The sequence below is a fragment of the Myotis yumanensis genome, unplaced genomic scaffold, assembly GCF_028538775.1.
Source record: "Myotis yumanensis isolate MYYU_CA2020_CCGP unplaced genomic scaffold, mMyoYum1.0.hap1 SCAF_5, whole genome shotgun sequence".
Classification (NCBI taxonomy): Eukaryota; Metazoa; Chordata; class Mammalia; order Chiroptera; family Vespertilionidae; genus Myotis; species Myotis yumanensis.
The window spans coordinates 3912022-3936111 of NW_027223756.1; the positions used below are offsets into that span (position 1 = coordinate 3912022).

Genomic DNA, 24090 nt, shown 5'->3' on the forward strand with positions numbered 1-24090 from the left:
AACACCTATCATACAGAACCATGGGAAACTTGGCCCAGTGGAAGCTCTACAACTGGAAGGAGAGAAAGAACATTGAGACTGAGTAGGATGTGACACCAAGTACAGAGCCCAACCCAACAAACTGCAGATTTCAACTCCTCGCATAGAAAGAAGCGCATAGAGACTGAGTAGGATGTGCTGAAGCACCAAGTACAGAGCCCATCCCAGCAGGCTGCAGATTTCAGCTCCTTGCACCTGGGAGGGACGCAATCGGGGGGCAGAGTCGGGTCCGGGGCCGGCCAGGGCTGGGCCTGACTCGGCCGGCACTGTGGAACTGCTGTCCCAGCAAGCGCACAAACATGCCCACTGGTCCCAGTCTCTGGTGGGGCGCTGCGGGACAGCAGACAGGCAGTCTGTGCACTTGGTGGAGGGCAGGAGCGCTGGATGTGCAACCACCAGGAATGCCTGGAGATTTTGTCTAGTGGGGAGCCGCCGGCAGGGGACAGAGGGCCAAACTTCCTGTTTCCCCGGTAAGGCTGGGATGGCCCCGGTGAGGTTGAAACAGCCCCCGTGAGGTAGGGACGACCCCAGTCAGGTCGAAACAGCCCCGGTGTGGTAGGGACAACCCCGGTGAGGTTGAAACGGCCCCCGTGAGGTAGGGACGACCCCAGTCAGGTCGAAACGGCCCCAGTGTGGTAGGGACGACCCCGGTGAGGTTGAAACAGCCCCCGTGAGGTAGGGACGACCCCAGTCAGGTCGAAACGGCCCCGGTGTGGTAGGGACGACCCCGGTGAGGTTGAAACAGCCCCCGTGAGGTAGGGACGACCCCAGTCAGGTCGAAACGGCCCCGGCGTGGTAGGGACAACCCCGGTCAGGTTGAAACGGCCCCGGTGTGGTAGGGACAACCCCGGTCAGGTTGAAACAGCCCCGGTGTGGTAGGGACAACCCCGGTGAGGTTGAAACGGCCCCCGTGAGGTAGGGACAACCCCAGTCAGGTCGAAACGGCCCCGGCATGGTAGGGACAACCCCGGTCAGGTTGAAACGGCCCCCGTGAGGTAGGGACGACCCCAGTCAGGTCGAAACGGCCCCGGCGTGGTAGGGACAACCCCGGTCAGGTTGAAACGGCCCCCGTGAGGTAGGGACGACCCCAGTCAGGTCGAAACGGCCCCGGTGTGGTAGGGACAACCCCGGTCAGGTTGAAACAGCCCCGGTGTGGTAGGGACAACCCCGGTCAGGTTGAAACAGCCCCGGTGTGGTAGGGACAACCCCGGTGAGGTTGAAACGGCCCCCGTGAGGTAGGGACGACCCCAGTCAGGTCGAAACGGCCCCGGCGTGGTAGGGACAACCCCGGTCAGGTTGAAACGGCCCCCGTGAGGTAGGGACGACCCCGGTGAGGTTGAAACGGCCCTGGTGAGGTTGAGACTACTCCAGTGAGGTTGGGACAAATAAAGGGGACCAGTATGGACTGATGAACAGGTGTAGATACAGAAGCAGAGCAACATTGAACAGAATGTTAAACTACAATGGGGAGCCTGGGGAGGGTTGGGGGGGGGGATTAAGAGACCAACTGAAGGACTTATATGCATGCATATAAGATTAACCAATGGACACAAGACACGGGGCGGGGGGGGCGGGGGGTAGGGGCCGGGGGAATATCATGGGGGGGAAAAAGGAGACATATGTAATACTCTTTGTAATACTTTAAGAAATAAAAATTATTAAAATAAAAAAAAAAAAAAAAAAAAAAAGAGGAAGAAGAAGAAAAAGGTAAAGATACAAATTATGAACAACAAATACACATCTATCAACAAGTGAATCTAAAAATCAAGTGAATAAATAATCTGATGAACAGTAAAAAAAAAATAAATAAAAAAAAAAAAAAAAAAAAAAAAAAAAAAGAATGTCCAGAACAGGCAAATCTACAGAGATAGAAAGATAGCAGGTTAGGGGCTGCTGGGGAGGGGGCATTGTGGGGTGACAGCTAAAGGCTACGGGTTTCTTTGGGTGCGGGCAGTGAAAATGTTCTCAAATCCATTGTGGTGATGACTGCACAACGCTGAGAATGCACGAAAAGCCGGGGACTTGTACACTTGAAGTGGGGGAATTGTGCAGTATGTGGAGTACATCCCAGTGAAACTGTTCTATAAAAGACAGTGAGCAAAAGGAGGCAAAATGAGAGGAGAGGGAGAAAGATGGATGGTGAAGAACGAAATCACGTCTGATAAAGGACCTGCCATGTGCCAGGAATTGTGCTGCGTGCCTGTGTCTCTCCCTGACTCCCTTTTATCCTTGCGACTAACTCTGCAGAGTGAATTCTCATAGGTTTATGGGGAAGGAGGCTGCCGCTCAGACTGTCCAGTGACTGGCCCAATGTCACCCAACCAGTTTATGGTGGGGCCAGGCTATCCCGGGCTCCCTGATTTCCACGCCGAGGCGGGAGAACACCCCCTCAGCCTTGTGGTGCCATCACCAGGCATGGAGGGCACAGGTGGCAAGGAGCCAGCAGGGTGTGCTGCAGGGGGCAGCTGGGCCCCTCAGGGGAGGGAGGGGGGCAAGCTGTTCTGGGTGCCTCTGCAAAGGAATGCTGGAATCAATGTGCCAAAGAGTTAGGCTATGTTAGAGCCCAGATGACACCCATCAGCAAGTTCAGGTTCTTGAAGGGGTGACTTATGGGAAACTTCCTTTCTGAGCAACAGCTGCTGCTTTCCCTCCTACGGCCTCGTCTGCCTGCCTAGACAGGACTTAAGGCAGGACAGACGCCAGCTGCACCCTCCCTGGGCCCCAGCCTCTGGCCCGAAGAGGCCCTGCAGACTGGTGGACAGTGTCTGGGTTGTCGGGGACCCCACCCCAGCTCGGAGCACTTCCTGTGTTTTTGACACAGGTCTCCTCACCTTCCTGGGCTCACCTGTGACGTGGCGAGGGGAGGGGCCTCTCTCTCCTCTGAGACTCTGACACTGATTCCGCTGGGAGGCCTGCCCCTGATGCCAGCAATTTGGAGGGAGGCCCATTGTGACATCCAGTTTAGAAAAGGGGAACCAGGAACTTCTGAGCTCCCATGAGGTTTCTGGAACTCTCTTCTCTGAGACCTGGTTTCCTGCTCTCTAAAGTGGGGGCAGTATTATTCACTTCTCTAGGGAACCTAGAACAAGACATTCATTTATTCATTCATTCATTCATTCATTCATTCAACAAATGTCTTATGCCAGGCCCAGTGCTCAGTGTTAGGGACACAGCAGTGAACATCACAGACATGGGCCTGCCCTCAGGGAGCTCACAGTCTGGGGAGCAGACGTTAATCACGTAGGATGTGCCAAGAGGGGTAAGAAGATGGCCCACGGGGTGCAGAGCCTTGGTGGTCAGATATTTGATTCCACGTGCACCAGGAGGGGCGGTGTGTAATCCCATTTACGTGGGGACATGTTCTCTCTGGCTGCAGAGGGAAGGAGAGCAGACAGAGGGGAGAGCTGGCGGGAGAGGTGGAGGACCCCTCGCCTCCCTTTGTACCTCTTCTCCTGAGGTCTTTCTCCAGCCCCGACTCTAGTCTCCGGGCACAGGAGTATCACCGCTGCAGGCCGGGCTCTGTAGGAATGGGGAAGTGCCACGCCCAGGGAGGGAGACTGCTGATACCCAGGAGTGTGTGGATATTATCTCCCTGTCCGGGAGATTGCTCAGAGCCAGTGAGTGCTGGGAGCAGGACCCGGCGTCCCGGGCAGCCGTCCAGAGATACCGGGGCCCCTCCCAGCCCCTCCCGAGCTGCCGTGGGCCTCAGATAGGGCACTTAGCTTCCTGTGCCTTAGTTTCCCCATCTGGTACCTCTGAGTCTGGGTTCACTTCAAATCTAGGCAGCATTTCATCATGGAAAGAGCTCAGGCTTTGGGGTCAGACAGCTTAGGCTCGAGTCCTGGCTCTGCCACGGATGAGGCGGTGTGGCCCGAGGCTGGCTGCTCTGCTCCTGGAAGCCTGCTGCTGGCTGGGGGCCATGCTTTGAGAACCCTCGAATAACATGCTTCAGAGAAGTGGGCCTCTGGTCTGCTCAGTGCTGTGCCCCAAACCGCAGGCATACAGCAAGCAGATCCCTGGTGAGTGCTCATGAATGAATGCGCTCAGGGCAGGAGGGGTGGAGGGTGACTGGGTGGTGGCAGGAAGCGGTCAGGGACCAAATCATGAAGGGCCTCCAGTGACAAGCGAAGGAGCTGGGACTGGTGGTAGCTGAACACCCCCTCCACCCCCACAGGTCCCCACCCTCATCAGCAAAAAGGGGCTCTGTGATCTGATTGGGTGAGGAGTTTAGGGTGGGGAGGGTATCCTGGATTAGCTCAGGGCTCTGAATGTGGCCACAGGTGCCCTATTGTAAGGGGCGGGGGGCGGGGGGCAGGGAGACTGGCTACAGAGGAGAAGGTGTGAGGGTGGAGGCAAGAGGTTGGGGGCGTGGGAGGAAGGGGCCACGAGCCAGGGAGTGCAGTGGCCCCCAGAAGCTGGAAAAGACAAAAAAACGGATCTGCATGGGAGCCTCCAGGAGGAGCCAGCCCTGCCAACACCTTCATCTCAGGTTCTAGGCCAGTGATGGCGAACCTCTGACACGCGAACTCATTTTTTTGGTTGATTTTTCTTTGTTAAATGGCATTTAAATATATAAAATAAATAACAAAAATATAAGTCTTTGTTTTACTATGGTTGCAAATATCAAAAAATTTCTATATATGACACGGCACCAGAGTTAAGTTAGGGTTTTTCAAAATACTGACACGCCGAGCTCAAAAGGTTCGCCATCACTGCTCTAGGCTTCCTGAACTGTAACAAAATGAATTTCTGTGTTTTCCGCCACCAGGTTCATGGTCATTAGTTACAACAGCCCTCAGAAGCTAACACAGCCTCTACTAGTAGAAGCTGAGGTTCTGAGCAGGGGAGAGGCTGGGGCTGGGAATCAGAGAGGAGGCAGGTGAGGCTGTCCAGGGCGGAGGGGAGAATGGGTGAAGGAGGCCAATTGGTGTCAGGAAGGGGCAGAGCATCCTTCTGGGAGGTGGCTGCTGGCTGGCTACAGGCCAGCTGGGCCTCTCTCTCCTGAGTCTCCCCTTGGCTGACCCTGCCACCACCCCAAGGGCAGGCCCAGATCAGTCCCTTGGAATTCTTGCTTCAGCAGACAGCCCCATCCCCTTAGAAGCGATAAGGGTTCTCAGTCAGGTCAACACTGGGTTTTGTCCGTAGACGGACACCAGGAAGGACATGCTGTTGGCACCAGGGAAGCTTGGAGCTGACCTTCTGGAGTGTCATTCAAGGCCCTGATTGTCCTGGCAGCCTTGGTGGGAAAATCTATTCTTGGCCTCCCCCAAACCCCTTACCTGGTTCCCCATCCTCCCCATGCCTCCCCACCAGACCCCTCCGGCCAGTTCACTGCTTCCCCAGGGTGTTCCCTAGCCGCTCTGTGTGACTCAGGCAGGCTCGGCCTCTCAGCTGGCCTCGGTGCCCTGCTAGCCCCCCGCCCACAGTGGCCATGAGGATCAGAAGAGCAGGTGGGCACTCACACCTCACAGTGTGCCCGCACCCACAGGACTGTCTGGAAAGGGGGCAGCTGTTTCTGTTGATGCTCAGACCTTGGCTTTGGCTGGCCCACTAGCTTGTGTCACTGGGCAATTTAATTAACTTCTGAGACTCAGTTTTCCCATCTGTAAAGTGGAGACTAAACAAGCACCTACTCATGGGGTCGTGGGAGAATGAAACAAGGCCAGGAGTCTGAAGGGCCCACCACCCTGGATGAGCGGGTCTTTCCCGTCTGCGTTCAGGCTCAGCTCACTGGCCTGCTCCCTGGGACGGGCTGCCTGGGCCACATGCCGCCTCACCGGGTACTCAGCGCCCTGTGTTTCGGTCCTTGGCACGTGCTGCATGAACCCCGGCCAGTCTGCTCCTCGGCTACATCCCGAGCAGCTACAGGCGGCTCGAGTGGCGGCGTGGGGTGGGGATCTTGCCTTATCTCCCTTGGCACCCTTAGCCGGGGACAGAAGGACCATACATAGAAACAATGGCAAGATTGTAAAGCCGGCAGCCAGTGGTGCCCAGTGAGTGCCAGTTCTGAAGTGCTCGCTGAACGTTTCCGTAAGGATTAAGGATAGAGCAGCCTACGCGCCCAGAGGGCACGCAGGTCCGAGCAGGAGGGAGTGGTGTGCACGGCCTGACTGAATCACGGCGGCGCCTTCCCCAGAGTCCACACCTCCTGCTTTGTTCTTTGTTTACTTCTTGAACTAAATCAACTTTTCACTCAGGCTGCTTCCTGAATGAGGGAGTGTGGCAGGACACGGACGGGCATGAAGGCTCCGGATCTGCATTATGGAGAGGCACCTGCAGATGGCTTGGAGGAAGGATTTGAGAGGGAGAGTCTAGAGGCCAGGAGGCTGGGAGGAGGCTGGGAGGAAGCTGGGTGCAGCAGGTTAGCAGTGGATGGGGTGGAGGCTGCAAGGGCCAGAGGGGACCTGGGGCCCAGGGGTCTGGTTGGACAGTCTTCCCCCACAACGATGCACAGAGACCAGATCCCAGAGGGTGTGGGTCTGCGGTGCCCAGCCAGCTTTCCTTGAGACCGACACAGTGCTCAAGAATGAACTTGCATCCATGGCCATCCCAGTGCCCGATGGCCTCCCCTAACTCACACACGCTTCGGGCAACTCTGGGAGGTGAGCAGGGCAGTGCATGAGGACAGGCCCTACACTCCATGAGAAGAGGAGACTGAGGCCGGGACTTGCTCCAGCTAGGGTGAGTGAGGGCAGAGCTGGGAAAGGCCCAAGATGTCATCCCTGTGCTCAGCACAGTCCTCAGCCTGCGGTGGGAAGCTGATAAATGTTCGTGGGTGAATGAATGGGTCAGTCACGGGACCAGCATTCTGGGGGCAAAGGCATGGTCCGCAGAGGAGAAAGGAAAGTGACGCCCACGGAGTGCATCTGTGTGGGAGGTGTTCTCCCGCCCCCTGTCACTCACTCCTCTCACAGCCCACACCTCCCTCTCCACGCAGCGCGTCTCCGTGCTGCTCAAACCTCTGGTGCCGCTTCCCATTTAACACCTGCATTGCCTTGGTCACCCGTGGATTTGTCTAAGTCTCATTCTGATCCCGTTTATCTTTTAAGTCTGGAGTCTCCTTGGGGACGGATCCTGGGACATCCTTCCTCATAAATCTCCTGCACCCCGAGCACCCAGCGTCCCCAAGCCCATTTTCTCATGGCCGCCTAGATTCTGCACGGTTCTCTTCTCCTCCCTCACAGACCAGGGATGCAGCCCCTGCACTGCTGGCCCGGCTCATCCTTCTCGTCCACATCTGAGGGGACAACCAGAGCCTCTTTCAGAGCACAGAGCTGCCCCCTGCTCCTAAGCCTTCCGTGCTCCCCTAAGACCTCTGGTACAGAGTCCCAGTCCCTGCCTTCCCAGCTGGGCCAGTCCTCTGTCTCCTCTGGCTTGAGTGCCCCCAGCGTAAGAGCTGATGCATAACAGGTGCTCAGTGGAGCAGCTGGGTTTCTCATTTCACCCCCAGGCGCCAGCATTCGTGCACGGCCCCCTGACGGCTGCCTGCAGCATGTGAGTGAGCACTTATGACTGCTAGGTCCGTGGTAGGGTTGGGCCTTAAACTGAGGACTTCTAATTGTCAGGACAATGTAGCTGGAACAAAGGGCCCACAAGTTCTGGAGCTGGGGGCCTCTGTCCAGGTCCCAGCCATGTGGCCCTGGCCAAGTTGTGGTCCTTTTAAAATGGAGGTGAAAAGTTTCACCTCCATGGGATGATAGCACAGCCCAAGGTTTGAGAAGTCCTCATGAAGAGGGCCAGCACCTTGGGAGCAGTGGCCACTGTGATGGTCACCATCAGTGGGACCTCTCCCTGTGCCCCTGTCCTGGACAGAGAAAGCCAGAGCAGTTACCTGTCTGTGGCTCCCCGGGGCGCCATGACCTCTCTGCCACTCCACACCTGGAGCTTCAGGGGCTTCTCTTCCTGCTGCCTGGGTCCCTGGCTCCGAGTCCTGGGGAGCCGAGAGCTGTCGTACCTCAGAGAGGCGTCGTGGGCGTTGCAGCTGGTATACCTACAGCGCAGGAGCTGCTGGTACGCCGTGCGGAAATCTCTGTTCAGTGCCGCGTACAGGATGGGGTTCAGGGCCGAGTTGGCGTAGCCCAGCCACAGAACAACAGCTTCGAAGGTCTTGTTGACGGCGTCATCCCCTCTCAGCCCCCGGTAGACAAACACGGTGAAGTAGGGAAACCAGCAGACGATGAAGGCCCCCATCACGGTGGCCAGCGTCACCGTGGCTTTGTGTTCCCTGATGGTGGCCGCCTTCCAGGAACCGATGTGATGGATCCTCTTGGCCTGCTCCCGGGCGATCTTGAAGATGCGGAAGTAGGTGATGCACATGACCAGCAGAGGCACGTAGAAGGTGACCAGCCCGTCCACCAAGCCGTACACCAAGTTGACCTGGACTTTGCAGGGCAGGGTGGTGTGGTTGACCCCGCTGGTCTCATCCCTGCTGTTCCAGCCCAGGTGGATAGACAAAAAGGACAGGGTGATGGAGACGGCCCAAATCAAGACCAGGGAGACGCCAACCCGGACCGGGGTGATGAGCACGGGGTAGCGCAGGGGGTCCGTGACGGCGCAGTACCGGTCGAGGCTGATCATGAAGAGGTTGAGGATGGAGGCCGTGCAGAGCATCACGTCCAGGCTGGTGTAGATGTTGCAGAAGACCTTGCCGAAGCTCCACCTGCAGGAGAGCTGGTAGAAAGCCGAGAAGGGCATCACCAGGAGGCCAAGGAGCAGGTCGGTGATGGCCAGGGACACGATGAAGCAGTTGGTCAGGCTGCGGAGCTGGCGGTTCAGGCCCACGGCCAGGCAGACAACCACGTTGCCGGCAATAGTGATGAGAATGAGGATGGTGAGTACCACACTAACGGTGACCTTGAACGCGGCAGAGTCCAGGCAAGAGGAAGCGGCCGTGTCGTTGGACTCCATCCTGGGACCCCGAGCTCCTTCCTCAGCCACAGCCCCTAGCTGCTTCTCTTCCAGCTCCCCAATGTGCCAGTTTTGTCAGCCACTGGGCTCCAGGCTGCCCCACAGAGACGAAAGGGAGTATCCAATTGTGGCAGGCTACAGTAATCGATTCAGTGCTTTTTCTAGAAATAAAGTCAGTCTCCTAGGAGGTGTTGGGCAAGAGCATGAGCATGAACAGAGAGGAGGCAAAGTTGGTGGTTCAAATTCTAGTCCTCAGTTTGCCCCTTCAGAGCTGGCTCCCTCCTGGGCCTGGAGCAGGCCTCGTCTCTCCAGGTTCTGCATAGAGACAGGCACTGGGGCATGTGTCTGGAGGTGGCTTAGGTTTTATGAAGGAGGGATCATGTGGACAGGTGGCCGCATCCTTCTCCATAGCTGACAGCCGCTCCCATCCACGAGGCCGGGGTCACGGCTGCTGCATCTCCCTCTTGGGACCACTGGAGAGCAGGAGCTGAAAATGCAAAGGCCGGTGTTGAGCGCTTTGAAGCCAGTCCAAGAGCATGACCTGATTCAGGATGAATCTTCTCGACCTTGACCTCCCTGCATGGCACCAGGAGGCCTGGGGCCAGTCTGGATGCTCTTCTTTGAAGGCACTGAGGCAATCAGAATGCGCCGCGGGAGGAGGAGGGGAGTCAGGATGCAAGGGGCTGCACCACGTGTCCCCGAGTGAGACAAACAGGGAGGGGCTGTTTATTTGGAGAAAGATCTAGACGCAGACTTGAAGCTCCGGGAGGCGGGCTGCGTCGACTTGTTCAGTGCTGGTTCCCCACGCCTGGCCCCGAAGCTGGGCATTGGAGTCTGGTGGACAAATCACAGAATGAATGAATAAGTAAGCAAATGTAACAAATTCACGCTGATACGGTGCCAGGAACAGCGCTCAGTGCTGTTGTTTTACAGTGTCACTGCGCCCTAAACCAGGGGCCACGAACTGTGTCAGGAAAACATTTTCTGCTCTGCACCCCCCACCATCGGTCTGTGTCACCTCTGGTGCCGTGGAAGGAAAGTCAGCTACACAGACGACGGGCACACGAGGAAGCGCGCTGGACTCCAGGGAGACCTTACCTCGGGCCCTTGCATTTGAGTCTCACATACGTTTCACAGGTCACACAGTATTTTCCTTATATTTCCTCAGCTCTTTACAACCATTTCCGAACGATCGACAAACGTGGAGGCTATTCTTAGTTCCTGGGCGGCACGATCCAGGCAGAGGGCCAGACTGACTGCTGGCATAGTGGGCTCACCGCGCCCCACCCACCACCTGCTCTAAACATCTCCCTAGTTTTTACTTATTTGGCAACACAGGTGGTCCCGCATCCAGGTCAGCTGATACAGAATTCACAAAATCTTTCTAATGGCCGCATAACAGTCCGGGGGCCGGGTGTGTGTGTGTGGGGGGGGTGGCTGGCCACAGTTTATTCTGTCATCCCCCCATCATGGGTATTTGGGTGGTTTCCCATCCGTCCCTCCCCCCCCCCACCCCCCCCTCCTGTCCCACTGCAAACATCACTTCCGTGGGGCTGAACACACAGTGCCTCTGGGGGAAATCTCAGCGATTCCCTCCTGGTGGTGATATCCTGTGGTCCCGATGGATGCAGGAGAAGCTCGGGCCCTGCTTGGTTCCTGGACCCTTTCACAGGGGCTGCTCCTGGTTCCCCAGCCCCGACCGGCTCCTGGGACCTGGGAGTGTGCAGAAATCCAGGCGGCAGCAGAACTTTTCGGCAGCAATCTCATCTCCCCGTGACATAGCAAGCCCCTCCCAGGCTCTAGCCTGCAGTATTCTGCACTCTGAACGCGAGAAGCGTCATTTAATCGTAACCACGGCATTGGCGCAGGGCCCAGGGCTCCTGGTTGCCTCCTGCTGCTCCAGCTGGCTCAGCCGCCAGGCCTCCCGAGCTGTACCTCTGGGTATTATTTTTGGAAGATCCTTTCATTACATAAAAAGCACAGACACCCGCTCGCACTGCCGCGCTCAATTAACTTCGGAGATGGCGGCAGCAAGGGCATTGCTTTGAGAATTCTTATTTCTGATCAAAGTATTCTCTGAGCTTCCTTAACAGCCCAGTATAGGCATTTCAGCATTGAACCGGCATTTTAGTTCATGTTTGGGGGTTTTCCAAACCGAATGAACCAGCGTCTCATATAATTAGAAATTCATTGTCCCCTCCTTTCCCCCTCCTTCCTTCGTTCTCTCCTCCCCTCTCTCCTATTCAGCTCACATTTCTTTCAGAGCCTTCAGTGGGCCAAGTGCTGGCTGCAGGTGCTGGAGGCCCAGCGACGACAGAACAGCAATGGTTCCTTTTTCCAATGAGAACCACCCCTGTTAAGTTTCTATTCTCCAGCCCAGGTACCTGGAGTTCCTCGTGACCTTCTGAATGGAGCACTACCCATTCCATACCTGTAGATGAAATGATCTCCTGAGAGGAGATCATGGCACCCCCAAGTTCATCATCATGTCTGCCTGATGCTCCAATGCCCCTCTCACTGCTTCTCACCCACAAAATCCCAGAAGAAATGCCACCGTGGAATATTGTTTGCCAACTGGAGGGGAGAGACCCCTTAGAAAAAAACCAGTCTAGGGGCTCCTCCCCATCAAAGTTCACCCAATCGAGTTCAGCACTCTCCTTCCCTCCTCACTGGGAGGTGAAATGAAGTTCCCTCTCGGGTTTTAAGGGCCTGCCCTCAGGCAGCTGGCAACAGTGCAGCAGCCAGCAAGTTGGGGGAAGCAGTTCCGGCTCCTTTGATTGGGTTTCTCACTCAGCCTGGAAGATGAGTCTGATTTTCTAGGCAAGAGCTTACAGCAGGAAGAGAAACAGTGTTCATCAGGCAGCACTGCACGAGGCCCCTCCGGGCGAGCAGCGGGTGGTCTGAGAAATAGGGGGTTGGATCCATGTTCTGCAAAAATTGATGCTGAGAGAAGTGAGGGGAGCCCCAGGGGCTGGAAACAAGGGCTTGGGCATTGGCCGGATCTGGGTTCTAGCTCCGGTGCCGTCACTAACAGCACGTGACCTGGGGATGTTACTACACGCTCTCTGAGCCCCAGTTTCCTCCTTTGTAAAATGGGAGTAATACTCTGTCTTCCTTCACTTGGTGGCTGTGAAATAAATGCAGAGAGTAAAGGTGTGAACACCAGCACCTGGCACGTGGCAGGTCACATTACTTATGGTGACGTTACACAGCGATTACAGACGATCCCCAGCTTACGATCTTTCAACTGTAAAGAGAGTTGGAAAGCAACGTACGCATTCGGTAGAAATCATTCTTCAAATTTTGAATTTTGACCTGTTCCTGGTTAGCAGCGTGTGGTGCATGTGTGACACTCCCTCCTGGTGCCGGATAGGGCCAGCCCCCTGATCAGGAGGGTGGGAAACCACCAACACCCTCCATTGCAGTAGCAACTGCACTTTCAAGCTGCAGTGTTTTCAACTTCATGGTTTATTGCAGGGGTCCTCAAACTTTTTAAACGGGGCCAGTTCACTGTCCCTCAGACCGTTGGAGGGCCGGACTATAGTTTTAAAAAAAACTATGAACAAATTCCTATGCACACTGCACATATCTTATTTTGAAGTAAAAAAACAAAACGGGAACAAATACAATATTTGTATTTGCATGTGGCCCACGGGGCGTAGTTTGAGGACCCCTGGTTTATTGGGATGTCGCTCCATCATAAGTCAGGAGCAGCTGTATCTTATAACAATAAAAACATTAGTTTTATTATTGTCTGAAGCCGCACTCCAGCTTTGTTGAGTGCCTTATGCGTGCAGACACTGTGCTGGGCTCTGGGGTCACAGGGTGAGCGCAGCAGACATGCCCTGGCTCCTCTTAGGGGAGGGAGACAGACGCACTGCAGCGAGGCTCATTCACTGCAGCTGTGTTGAGGTATATAAAGGGGACGCACAGCAGTATGCAATGGGGGGGCCGGACCTGGTCTGGGGGATACCAAGGCTTCCCGAGGAGGGGATACTTGAGGGGAAGGAGGTAACTCAGGGAAGATGGGGACAAGCAGGCTCCAGACAGGAGCCTGTGGAAGCGTGGAGGCAGAGGTGGTGCGGTTTAGGGTGCGTGTGGGAGCGGATGGAGGGTGATGTGACTGAAGGCAGGAAGGGGCTCCCAGGCCCTGCTCACCTGCTGTGCATCGGGTGGGGGTGGCAGCTGGGGGTAGGCCTGAGCCAGCCCTGCTCACCACCCCCAGTACCTCAGGTCCCTGGGTCCCAGGGGAGGTAGTTCCTCTTCTACAGGAGCCATAACTTCTCAGCACTTTGCCCCTGTAATCGGCCATGTCACCTGTTCTGGCAACCTGGGGCTGAGACATCAGAGGAGTCCCGGCAGCAGCCCCTGTCGGGAATCTCAGCCGGGTCCCGGATGTGGGGACTTCTGTCATCAGGGTAACGTGTGCATTTACCTTTTCCTGTAGAGCAAGAAACCACCTTCCGGGCTTTTCAAAGCAATGGCAGGATTCTCTGTGCACGTGCAGCACCCGGCACTTCCTCCTTCGCAATATCAGCAGGTCTTTCATCTCTGTGGTTACAGATTTGTACCTCCTTCCTCGCAGTGGGCTAGACGTTTGGTAAAAGCCTTGCAAGACAGTAAAGGGCTTCCGGTCGAGGCCGCTCGTGAGAGAGAGAGGCCCGGGCTCCCGGTGGTTTGAGCTGGGAACCCTGGGTGCTCAGGCTGAGTACGAGGGCATCATCCTTGACTCCCGTCCTGTCCTCAGCAAGGCCCGTGACTCCTGCCTCTGGAATGCGTCTGTCTCGGCAGTGGCTGCTTTCCTCGGCCACTGCCAGCATCCTGGTCCTGCTCCAAAGCAGCACCGCCTCTTGCCTGGGCCTCTGTGAGCTCTCGATTGGCCTCCCTGCTCCCTGCCACCACCAGCGCCCAGGCGCTTCTGCCCTGCCCATGCTGCCCGGCTCCACCTTCCCCTCGGCTCACAGGCCCCTGGGGATCTGCACCCCACCCCTCTGACCTCCGACTTTACCCCCAGCCTTAGTGGGTGCTTGGCCACACCCGCCTCGCTCCTGCGCAGCGGCCTGAGGTCTGCCGCTGACCTGGACGTGCGTATCGTGAATAGACATCAGTTCTCCTTCACTCCCAGAATGTGACCACCCCCATCACTTTCCTCGAAGCACTGGCCCCTCTGTGGAGCACATTCTCCTGGCCTTTTCCTTGCTCCCTGTCCGCTCACTATTCTCCTCTCCCCAGGGAATGTGAGTGTCCGGAGGGCCAGCTCCGCCCTGACAGGCACTGCGTAGGGCTCAGTTAATACCCGTACTTGCTGCGTTGACTAAGTGCGCATCGGAAACTCATCGGAACAATATACTGTTCCATCTGTCAGGCACTTTGAAAGTACTTTCATCTGTGCAGGAGCCCTGTTACGTGGGCACCATTAGTCATCTCCATTTCGTAGCTGAGGAAATGGAGGTTTATGGTACTTTGTGACTTGGCCGAAGTCCACTGCCAGCACCTGTGGGAAAGGCTGGGAGGGAGTTTCCAGGGCAGGGTTGACTGGGCCACGTGAAAATGCTGCCTTGGTTCTTCTGGGGCAGGGGAGAGCCAGCTGCCAATGTTTGCCGCGAGGCCCAAATCTCTGCCACTCGGGGCAGAACTGCTCGGGGGGCAGGGGCCGGGTGGAAAGGGCACTGTGCTGGGGACCGGGGCCGGATTGGGGTCCCTCAGGTGACTCTGAGTTGTTGTATTACCTCTAACAAGTTCTGTGCCCCCAGTTTCCTCAGCAGAGAGGTGAGGAGATGAGCTTAGAGCAGTGATGGCGAACCTATGACACGTGTGTCAGAGGTGACACGCGAACTCATTTTTTTGGTTGATTTTTCTTTGTTAAATAGCATTTAAATATGTAAAATAAATATCAAAAATATAAGTCTTTGTTTTACTATGGTTGCAAATATCAAAAAATTTCTATATGTGACACGGCACCAGAGTTAAGTTAGGGTTTTTCAAAATGCTGACACGCTGAGCTCAAAAAGTTCACCATCACTGGTTTAGACTCTCAAAGGTTCCTGCTAGCAACTGTGTGTGTGTGTGGAGGGGCCAGGAAGGAGGGGGTCATGAGCCCCCGAAATAATAAAATGGGAGCGATCTGGGCAGAAGCAAGACGCAGTGGTCACTTGTATTCAGGAACCTCCCCTGCTCTCCTCGCATCCCTCCAGTGATGGGGGGCTTACTGTCTTCTCAGTACTTGCCAATCCGCCACAGCCATTTAAAGACACTATAGAGCCCTACACTCTTTCTTTTGGAGCCCTTACCCGACTGCATAACAAATACATTGTAATACAGGCACATTCCACAGAAAATGTAACTTGCAAATAGCTGTTTAGTATAATGAGCTGCCATTGCCTCGCTGTCACAGTGTGAGGTTGGGGTGTCCAGGAAATATTTACTACTTGCAGTGTTGTGGTTTTCTCTTTGTACTTCAGATCTGGCACATGGGTGTGTATGTTGGTGTGAGTTTGCAGAGGTTTTTGAGGGTAGGTTCCCAAACAGCTCTGAGCCCCCAGAGAAGTCCCTGTTCTCCAGGTTTCTGCTTCTCTGTAGCAGCCCACACTCTCCATTGAACTCTTCCCCCTCCATCGCCATCCCTGGCATCATCACAGCCCTCCTCGCTGCTCCTGCTGCCTTCACCATGATTGCTGGCCTCAGCGGCAGCACCCCTGCCGCCAGCACCATCACCAGCACCAGCACCACCTCCCCCACCTCCGCCCCCGCCCTCAGCTGCCCCACCAGCCCTGTGCCTTCCTCTGTTCTTTCCCCCCAGTCTCAACCCAGGAAGGATTCACCCTTTCAGCAGGTACCACTTGCTCTTCCAGGCCAAAGTCCTGCGGCTGCTGGGTCACCTTGTCACCTTAACATCAGCAGCAAACAGCTAACACTTGCCAGGAACATTCATACCTGCTGGTCACCCTAGGCCAGTGGTCGGCAAACTGCAGCCCCTTGAGTGTGGCTCTTCCACAAAATACCACGTGCAGGCGCACACGTACAGTGCGATTGAAACTTCGTGGCCACACTCAAGGGGCCAAAGAGCCGCATGTGGCTCGCGAGCCGCAGTTTGCCGACCACTGCCCTAGGCAGTCCTTCCTTCCCTCCCCACAGCCACAAAGCGTCAGCTCATTTCGAGCTCGGCAGGAGAGCTCTGTGGAGCCATCAGAGTATAACCCAGGTAGCTGGTTCGAGAAGCTTCTTGCTCTTAAGGGGAATTGGGCTCAAAGCAGATGTGGCACTGAGAGGTCAAATGCCTCGGCCGGAGCCACACAGCTGGTCAGAGTCAGGAAGAGCTCCGGGTTTCCAGCTCCCAACAACTCGCCTGTCCCATATACCCCATTTCCCAAACCTCATTCCTTCGTGTCCCACCTCCATGATTTTTGCCAAACCCATAAAATACCAATTCTATATTTTTTACTTAACATTTTTCTTTAAAGTGATTGAATTTATTGAAAAGGGAATTGTTTTTGCCGTTACAGTAACCACCAGGATCACTCTCCCTCAAATAGGTCACCCTGAAAACACGTGCCAGGAGAACGCAGCCAGTGCTGTGAGACCCCTTGTAGCTCCTGCTGCCCGAAGAGCCCAGCCTCACCCTCTCCTTGTCAGAAAGGCACACTGGCCTGTGCTCAGGGGACATTAGCGACAGCCCAAGCCCACTTCAGGCCCCGTAGGCCTGCCTGCCCTGTGCTCACCCAGGAAGCCAGTGCTGGGTAGTGGAAAGGAGTCAGGAAGCTCTCTGAGGCTCAGTCTTCCCATCTGCAAAATGGGAAGATGATGTGTGAAGGGACGGAGCTGAAGATGGTGGTTCCTCAGTAAATGCCACTGCCCTCCCCATGGCCATTCTCTGATCTTTCTTCAAAACCGCTGGACTTCAGGTCCCGCCCTTCCTGTAAGGAAGGCACCCAAGGCCACCAGATGGGAGAAGACGTGAGCACTGTGAAGAAACACGGTCTTCATCCGGCACAGTGCATGCAGGGCCGCTCACAGACCGCCCTGGAAGGTCGGCAGGGCCAGAGGGGGCTGTTTGGTTAGAAGGCCTGTCCTCCTAGCCCACCCCTCACCCACCCTCACCTCGGCCTCCAGCCCCTGACGAGAAGCGCTTTCACAGCAGCTGGCTGCTCCCGGCCCAGCCCTGCTTCTCACCAGAGGCCATGTTCGCCACGTGTCAGCCCCACCTTCCCTTCCTGTGAAATGGGGATAACAATCCCCACCCCGTGGGGGCGTCGAGAGGCCTGTGGTGGTGAAGAGCAAGAAGCTTCTAGAACAGTTGTGGGCAAACTACGGCCCACGGGCCAGATCCGGCCCGTTTGAAATGAATAAAACCAAAAAAATAAAAAAGACCGTACCCTTTTATGTAATGATGTTTACTTTGAATTTATATTAGTTCACACAAACACTCCATCCATGCTTTTGTTCCAGCCCTCCGGTCCAGTTTAAGAACCCATTGTGGCCCTCGAGTCAAAAAGTTTGCCCACCCCTGTTCTAGAACCAGCCACCTGGGCAGTCTGGCCCCCCTGCTTCTCTCTGAGTAACTGCAGGGAGCAGCAGCTTGGTGTCTGCCTCAGATGCCGCGACTGTGGCAGTGGGAGCAGCTAGAGCCCCGAGCCATCGGGCTGTTGGGAGGCAGCAGCCCAGCACTTCCAAAGACTCAGTGGGCGTGACCTCGAGTGACGCACGGCCCGCAGAGCAACACGTGGCCCAGGCTTGGGGCCTGCCTCCCTCCAGCAACCCTCTCCGTCTCCTCTCCCCCTCCCCCCACGCCCTCTGTGCCCCGGCCACGGGCCAGACTCCCCTTCCTCCAGCTCTCCAGGAAAACACAGTTCTGGAGCCGAAAGTGGCCCCAGTGTCCAGTCCTTCCTGGAGCTGTTGACAGTTCTAGCTGCTGCTCCTGGAGGCGGGGCACCGGGCAGAGCAGCCGTGTGCTCCTGGAGACTGTCCCCATGGCTGGCCACAGCCTCTCCACCTGCTCCCATGCACGACCAACTTGGCTCTGGCCACCTTTCTCTCACTGCCACGGCACCAGGCCCACGCCTCCTGGCAGCGCCGTTGCATAGAAGCTGGGATCAAAGAAGGGCGGAGTGGGGAAAGCCCTGGCGGAGTGGAGGTCAGCTACACCCCTGCCTGGTTCTCAGGTGGGCAGTGGCTTGCCCAGGTTCACACAGCGATGAAAGGTGTAGTCACGTCTCGAGCCCAGTTCTTCCAGCTCTTATCAGATAGTAAAAAAAAACAAAAACAACCAAACAGCAACAACAACAAATACACGATCAAAAGAAGTTTTGAGTCCTGGCTGGTTTGGCTCAGTGGATAGAGCGTCGGCCTGTGGACTGAAGGGTCCCAGGTTCGATTCCGGTCAAGGGCACATGCCCAGTTGTAGGTTCAATCCCCAGTACGGGGCGTGCAATTCTCATCATTGATGTTTCTCTCTCACTTTCTCCCTTCCTCTCTGAAATCAATAAAAACATATTTTGAGAGAGAGAGAGAGAGAGAGGTTTTGAGAGGTGCTAGAAAGGGCCTGGGGGGTGCTGGCACTTGAGACTGAGAGGATGGGGAGGCCTCACTAAACTGACCCCATGCAAAGGCCTGAGGAGGGAGCAGCTTGCCGCTCTGAGGCCAGTGTGGCCAGAGCCGAGTGAGTGAGGAGAGATGCAGCCCACGTGGGCGGCACCCCATCATGCACAGCCTTGCAGACCTCCGACGGTTTGCACTTCAGTCTAAATACGGGAGTTTTAAAAGATGACTCTGATCAGAATAGATAGTTCTACAAACAAGATAACAAACGGCCCACGAGCACCCGAAAAGATGTTCAGACTCATTAGCCAGCAGGAGAATGCAGATCCACACCACAGCGATCCCACTTCACACCCACCAGGATGGCGAGGAGCCAAACGCCGGGGAATAAGCACTGGCGAGGATGCAGAGGAGATGGAACCCGCAGACACTGCTGGAGGGAAGGGGACATGGCAGCTGCTCTGGAAAACCGTCCGGCGGTTCCTCAAAGGTGAAATGGAGTTCCCACATGCCCCAGCAATCCCACTCACCGGTATATTCCCCAAGGAAATGCAGGTGCACGTTCTCCCAAAAACCCGCCCCGCAGCGTCCACAGCAGCCAGAGGAGTGGAAGCAGCCCCAGTGTCCCTCCGCGGATACACGGATCAATAAAACATGAGGTATTCATACAAAGGAATATGATTTCAGCCATAAGAAGGAACGAAGCACTGGCACTGCTACAATACGGGAGCATCTTGAAAATATCATGCTAAGTGAGAGCAGCCAGTCACTAAAGGCTGAACGAACATCATGTGATTCCATTGATAGGAAATGTCCAGCAGAGGCATATCAGTAGGGACAGAAAGCAGGTCAGCGGTTGCCGAGCCCGGGGTGGGCGTAGGGCAGTGATGGCGAACCTTTTGAGCTCGGCGTGCCAGCATTTTGAAAAACCCTAACTTAACTCTGGTTCCGTGTCACATATAGAAATTTTTTGATATTTGCAACCATAGTAAAACAAAGACTTATGTTTTTGATATTTATTTTATATATTTAAATGCCATTTAACAAAGAAAAATCAACCAAAAAATGAGTTCGCGTGTCACCTCTGACACGCGTGTCATAGATTCGCCATCACTGGCGTAGGGGGTGAATCAGGAGTGACAGCCAGTGTGTACAGAGCTCCTTTTCGGGGTGATAAAAATGTTCTGGAATTAGATAGTGGTGATGGCTGCACAACTCTAAAAGCAATTTACTTGTACACTTTAAATGGGTGAATTGTATGGTATTTGAATTATATCGGTAAAGCTCTTGTGCTTTTTTTTAAAAAGAGACCACTGGTCGCTGGTGGGGGTAGAATGGCAGCAGGGCAGCCAGGCGGCCGGTAGTACAGTCACGGGCTCCAAGCCCCCGGCCCGCAGGAGGCACTGCGTGAGCACCTGTGCTGCCTTGAACGGCTGATCCCGGGTCAGGATCTCCCTTCTCCTCCCACCCAGGTCTCTCGGCGCTGTGGGCACTTTGGACTGGGTTATTCTTCGTTGTGGGGAGTCTGTCCTGTGCATTGGTAGGATGTGTAGCAGCATCCCTGGACTCAACCCCCCCACACACACACCCCGGTTGCGACAATCAAAAATACCTCCAGACACTGACAGATGTCCCCTGGAGGGGAGCTGTCCACAGTGAGAACCACTGTTCTAACTTCTCTTGCTCACCTGGTGAATTCCTGGTGATCCTTCTAGAACCATTTCTGATAATCAGTCTTCCAGGGAGCCCTCACCCTTCAACCTCTGAAGTCCCACAGTTTCCTAAACACCTCCCATCACAGCCCAGAGGACGTTGTTTGCACGCCATTGCCCCTCACCCCTCTGTAGAGATGGCACTGTGAGCCTCTGGATCCCCTGCATCCTGCACAGACCTGGCACTTTGGAGGTCACCGCTGAGCCGTTTCTTTGCCTGTACAGTGCAGGGTTGCAGTGCTAGAATCTGCTGACCCTCCTGACCCTGGTTGGAAGTGTAGTCTCTGAATCTAGATGGCCTGGGATTGAACCAGGTGTGACACTGGCCCGGGCAGCTGGCTGCATTTATTTCTCTCCAGGTTTCCTCTCTGTAAAATGGAGAATCGGTTATACCTACCTCTTAGGGTTACCGTGAGCACATAGTAAGAACAAACGGATGTTAATAACTTCGTATTCCTTTTCCTTCTAAGGGGCCAACCAGGCCTCAACACAGAGGGTGGCCCTGTAATTGGCAAGTGTTCATATGCTGGCCCTGTCTTGGGTGCTGGCCACGAGGAGGTGAGAGTGGGTGGGTTATATTGTCACTAGAAACCAGACAGTTCTATGACCGCTAATTATTAAAGAGTATGCTCACTGCGTACAATCTGGAAAGTTCAGAATTATAAAGAGTCAAGTAATAAATCTCCCATAATGCCACCACCCAGCCGGCAAACATTGTTAACACGCTTTGGCTCATTTCCTTCCAGTCTTTTTTCAAAAGTGCTTGCCACAAATTTGTGGCCATGCCATATATATGCCTGTGCACAAGCGTGAATCCATTCATTAAAAACTCTCCGTTCTCAGCAGCACGGGTGTCTCATAACCTAATTGATCCCTCTTGCTGGACATTTAGGTGCTTTCTGATTGTTGATGAATCTGTTTGCATTCGAAAGAGCTTTTGTTCATATTCCTGTCATTGCTTTGGATGTCCTCTTCTTCTTTTAAAACATTTTTTGGCAAAGAAAATCTCTAGCCTAACGGGAAGCCCGTTTTCCCCACCAGCCAGCAGGGATCTCCTCCCAGGACTGAGCTAATCCCTGGGATTGGGTCTTAACCCCATGTCCCCCTCTCTGGTGCACTGAGGAGATGGACCACAGCTGGCCTTGTTTCCCCTGAGAACTGAATAGAAGGAGAAAATGCCATTTCTCTGACAGCTGCCCTGTGCAGGCCTGGGGTGCTATGTGTACAGCAGTGGCTACAGTCATCTCACCAATCCTGGGAAGTCATTGCCACTAAAACCCAATTTACAGACGAGGAAAGCAAGGCTCAGGGGGTCCATGACCCACAGAGTCACCTGGTAGGAAGTGCCTGTGCTGGGGGTGGCCTCAGGTCCCTGCAGGGAGGGCCAGTTCAGTTAGTCATCCTCGGAGGATGGAGAACAGAAAGTGCCGTGAAGCCAGGGGAAGCAGCAGGTCTGGTGGCTGGCAGTGGGCCTGGGCGCCTTTCCCAGGTGGCTTTTCCAGGGCCTGGAGGGAAGGAAGGTCACCCCTCAGCACCACACAGGAAGCAGAGACCAGGCTGAGTCACTCCATTCTGCCAACCCCTCTTCCTTCCTCAACCACCTTGTCCGGGTTCACCTCGTCCCCGTTAACCTTGGCCTAGGCTGCTTCCTCTGGCTTCACGGCACTTTCTGTTCTCCAACCTCCGCGGATGACTAACTGAACTGGCCCTCCCTGCAGGGACCTGAGGCCACCCCCAGCACAGGCACTTCCGACCAGGTGACTCTGTGGATCATGGACCCCCTGAGCCTTGCTTTCCTCGTCTGTAAATTGGGTTTTAGTGGCACTGACTTCCCAGGATTGGTGAGATGACTGTAGCCACTGCTGTACACATAGCACCCCAGGCCTGCACAGGGCAGCTGTCAGAGAAATGGCATTTTCTCCTTCTATTCAGTTCTCAGCATATCTCAGCGTCAGGGAGGACAATCAATATATCTATCCAATCGCCTTTCATAACCTACAGGGAACTCTTAAGTCACAACTTCCTATGACAAATCAGGAGACGGAGGCTCTGAGAGAAACCAGGAATCTCTACAGGATAGAAAGTGGCGTCTCACAGATCTCATGTCTTAGGGGACCATCCAGATGTGTGTCTGGGTTGGTGGGGGGGCTCCTGTCCCCCTGTCCCTGGGTCCTGCTTCATGCCCAGCAGGGCCACTGACCATCTCTAGCAAAGGGGACCAGGGAGGACCTACCTGGTGATGACGATGGGCTCCGGGAGGCAAAGGTCCCTGCACTCCGGGCCCCTGGTCTAAGGTGTGACAGCTGCCATGGTGGGGACACCACAGTTGCAGGGACCTTCTTGCCCGCCCCCTCCTACCCTCCCTGCCATCTCAGAGCGGGCGCACACATACCCCTTTCCTGGGGAGGAAACTGAGGCCCTTTTGCTGAAGGTCAGCTGCACTGAGTAAGCAGGCGAACTGGGATTCTTAGCCGAGGCCACTTGCTTGGCTCATCCTGGAGGCGAACCCCTCTCCAGATGTTGGGGGGTGGAGGTGGGAGCGTCCCTGCCCGGAGCGCTGCCCTCAGCTCCATCCCAGCATCAGGGAGCAGCCGGTGAGGACGATCCCTGAGAGCTAGGGGCCCCGCTCGCCACCCTTGGCCAGCCCCTGGCGTTCCTTAAGCACAGTCACTTCATGCTCCAGTGCCTCCACCCAGACCCAGCCGGCCCGGGGGCTGTTTCAGCGCAAGTGGACTTCGCAGATCCACGCCCACGCGGGAGAGGGGACGCTACCTGACCCAGCGCACGGCGCGCACCGCGACCGCATCCCCGCGCTCGCAGCATCCTCTTGGCGGAAGCGGCAGGGCCCCATGGGTCACAGAGGAGGAAACTGAGGCTCCACTGGCTGAGGGACCGGCCAAGGTCATGCATAGCCAGCGAGCAGCAGGGCCGGTTCGAACTCTGGGTCCGGAGACGCTGGGGAAACTCCAGCAAGCGCCCGCCCGGACCCGCCCCAACCCAGCTCCGCGGGGAGGCGGAGGCCGTGTTACCTGGTGCTGCTGACGCCGAGTGGCTCCGCTGCGGTGCCCGCTCCTCCTCTACCCACGCCTGCCGCTCTCTGGCTCGCTGACTGGGATGGAGAAGGTGGCCCGAGCCCCAAGCCCCATGCCCGCACCCACTTCCTGGTCTCCGCCCCTAACTCGCTCCTCCTCGCTCTGCAGCGCGCCTTCCTTTTTTCCTCTTCTGGTCTCTCCTCTCCCTCTCCCTTTCCCCACCCGCTCCGTGCACAGCGCGCAGGCATGCACCGCTCTTCTCCCGTCCATGCAGGCTCCCTCTCCCTCCCTCTCATCCACTCTCTCTTCCTTTCTCCTGGACCCCCTTTCCTTCCCTCTCTGGCCCTGACACTTCTCCCTTCCTCTTTCTTTCTGTCCCCGGCTCACTCTTTCTCTCACTTCCCCTCCCAACCAGGCCTGGGACCCCGCATCCAGCTTTGCGGTAACTCCCAGCTGTGGCCCAGCCCTGGCCTCTGCCCACAGCTGGTGGGTCAGCCCTGGGAGGGATAGACCATGGGATTGGGTGGCACCCCCTCACCTTGGGTACCCGGCTCCTAGGTTAGAACAGAGAAAAGGAACTAGTTTCCGGAAAAGCTTGGATCATCCTGGGATCAGTGGAACTTCAGAAAACAGCAGATTTGTCCTTGTTGAAGGGAGGGATGGAGAGGCAAGAGGCAGGGAAGAGGATCTTGGGAAAGGGGCTTCTGGGAGGGAAAATAACACCCATCTTGCAGATGAGAAAATAGAGGCTCAGTGGGGAAACCTGGCTCTTAGATACCAAGATGTCTAGGCTGCTGTGTGGACCCCGCAGACCTCGGTGGCAGGAGCCCGGGTGGCCAAGGGTGCTGTGTGAAGCCGGGGTTACC

General features: G+C 55.7%; 1 protein-coding gene across 4 annotated transcripts in view; it reads right to left on the reverse strand.

Moving 5' to 3' along the window:
* HRH2 (histamine receptor H2) overlaps positions 1–23298 on the reverse strand; it is a 37669-nt gene extending 14371 nt beyond the window's left edge. For all 4 annotated transcript variants that reach the window (XR_011471482.1, XR_011471483.1, XM_070414376.1 and 1 more), the window contains exons 1-2: positions 23222–23298; positions 7871–9780 (exon numbers count right to left, since the gene is read on the reverse strand). Coding sequence is in view for 2 of the 4 variants with exons in the window: in XM_070414376.1 (XP_070270477.1) it covers positions 7871–8946 (1076 nt within the window). In the remaining 2 variants the exon portion in view is untranslated. The remainder of the gene's footprint in view (positions 1–7870; positions 9781–23221) is intronic.
* Between the last annotated feature and the right edge of the window lie 792 nt (positions 23299–24090).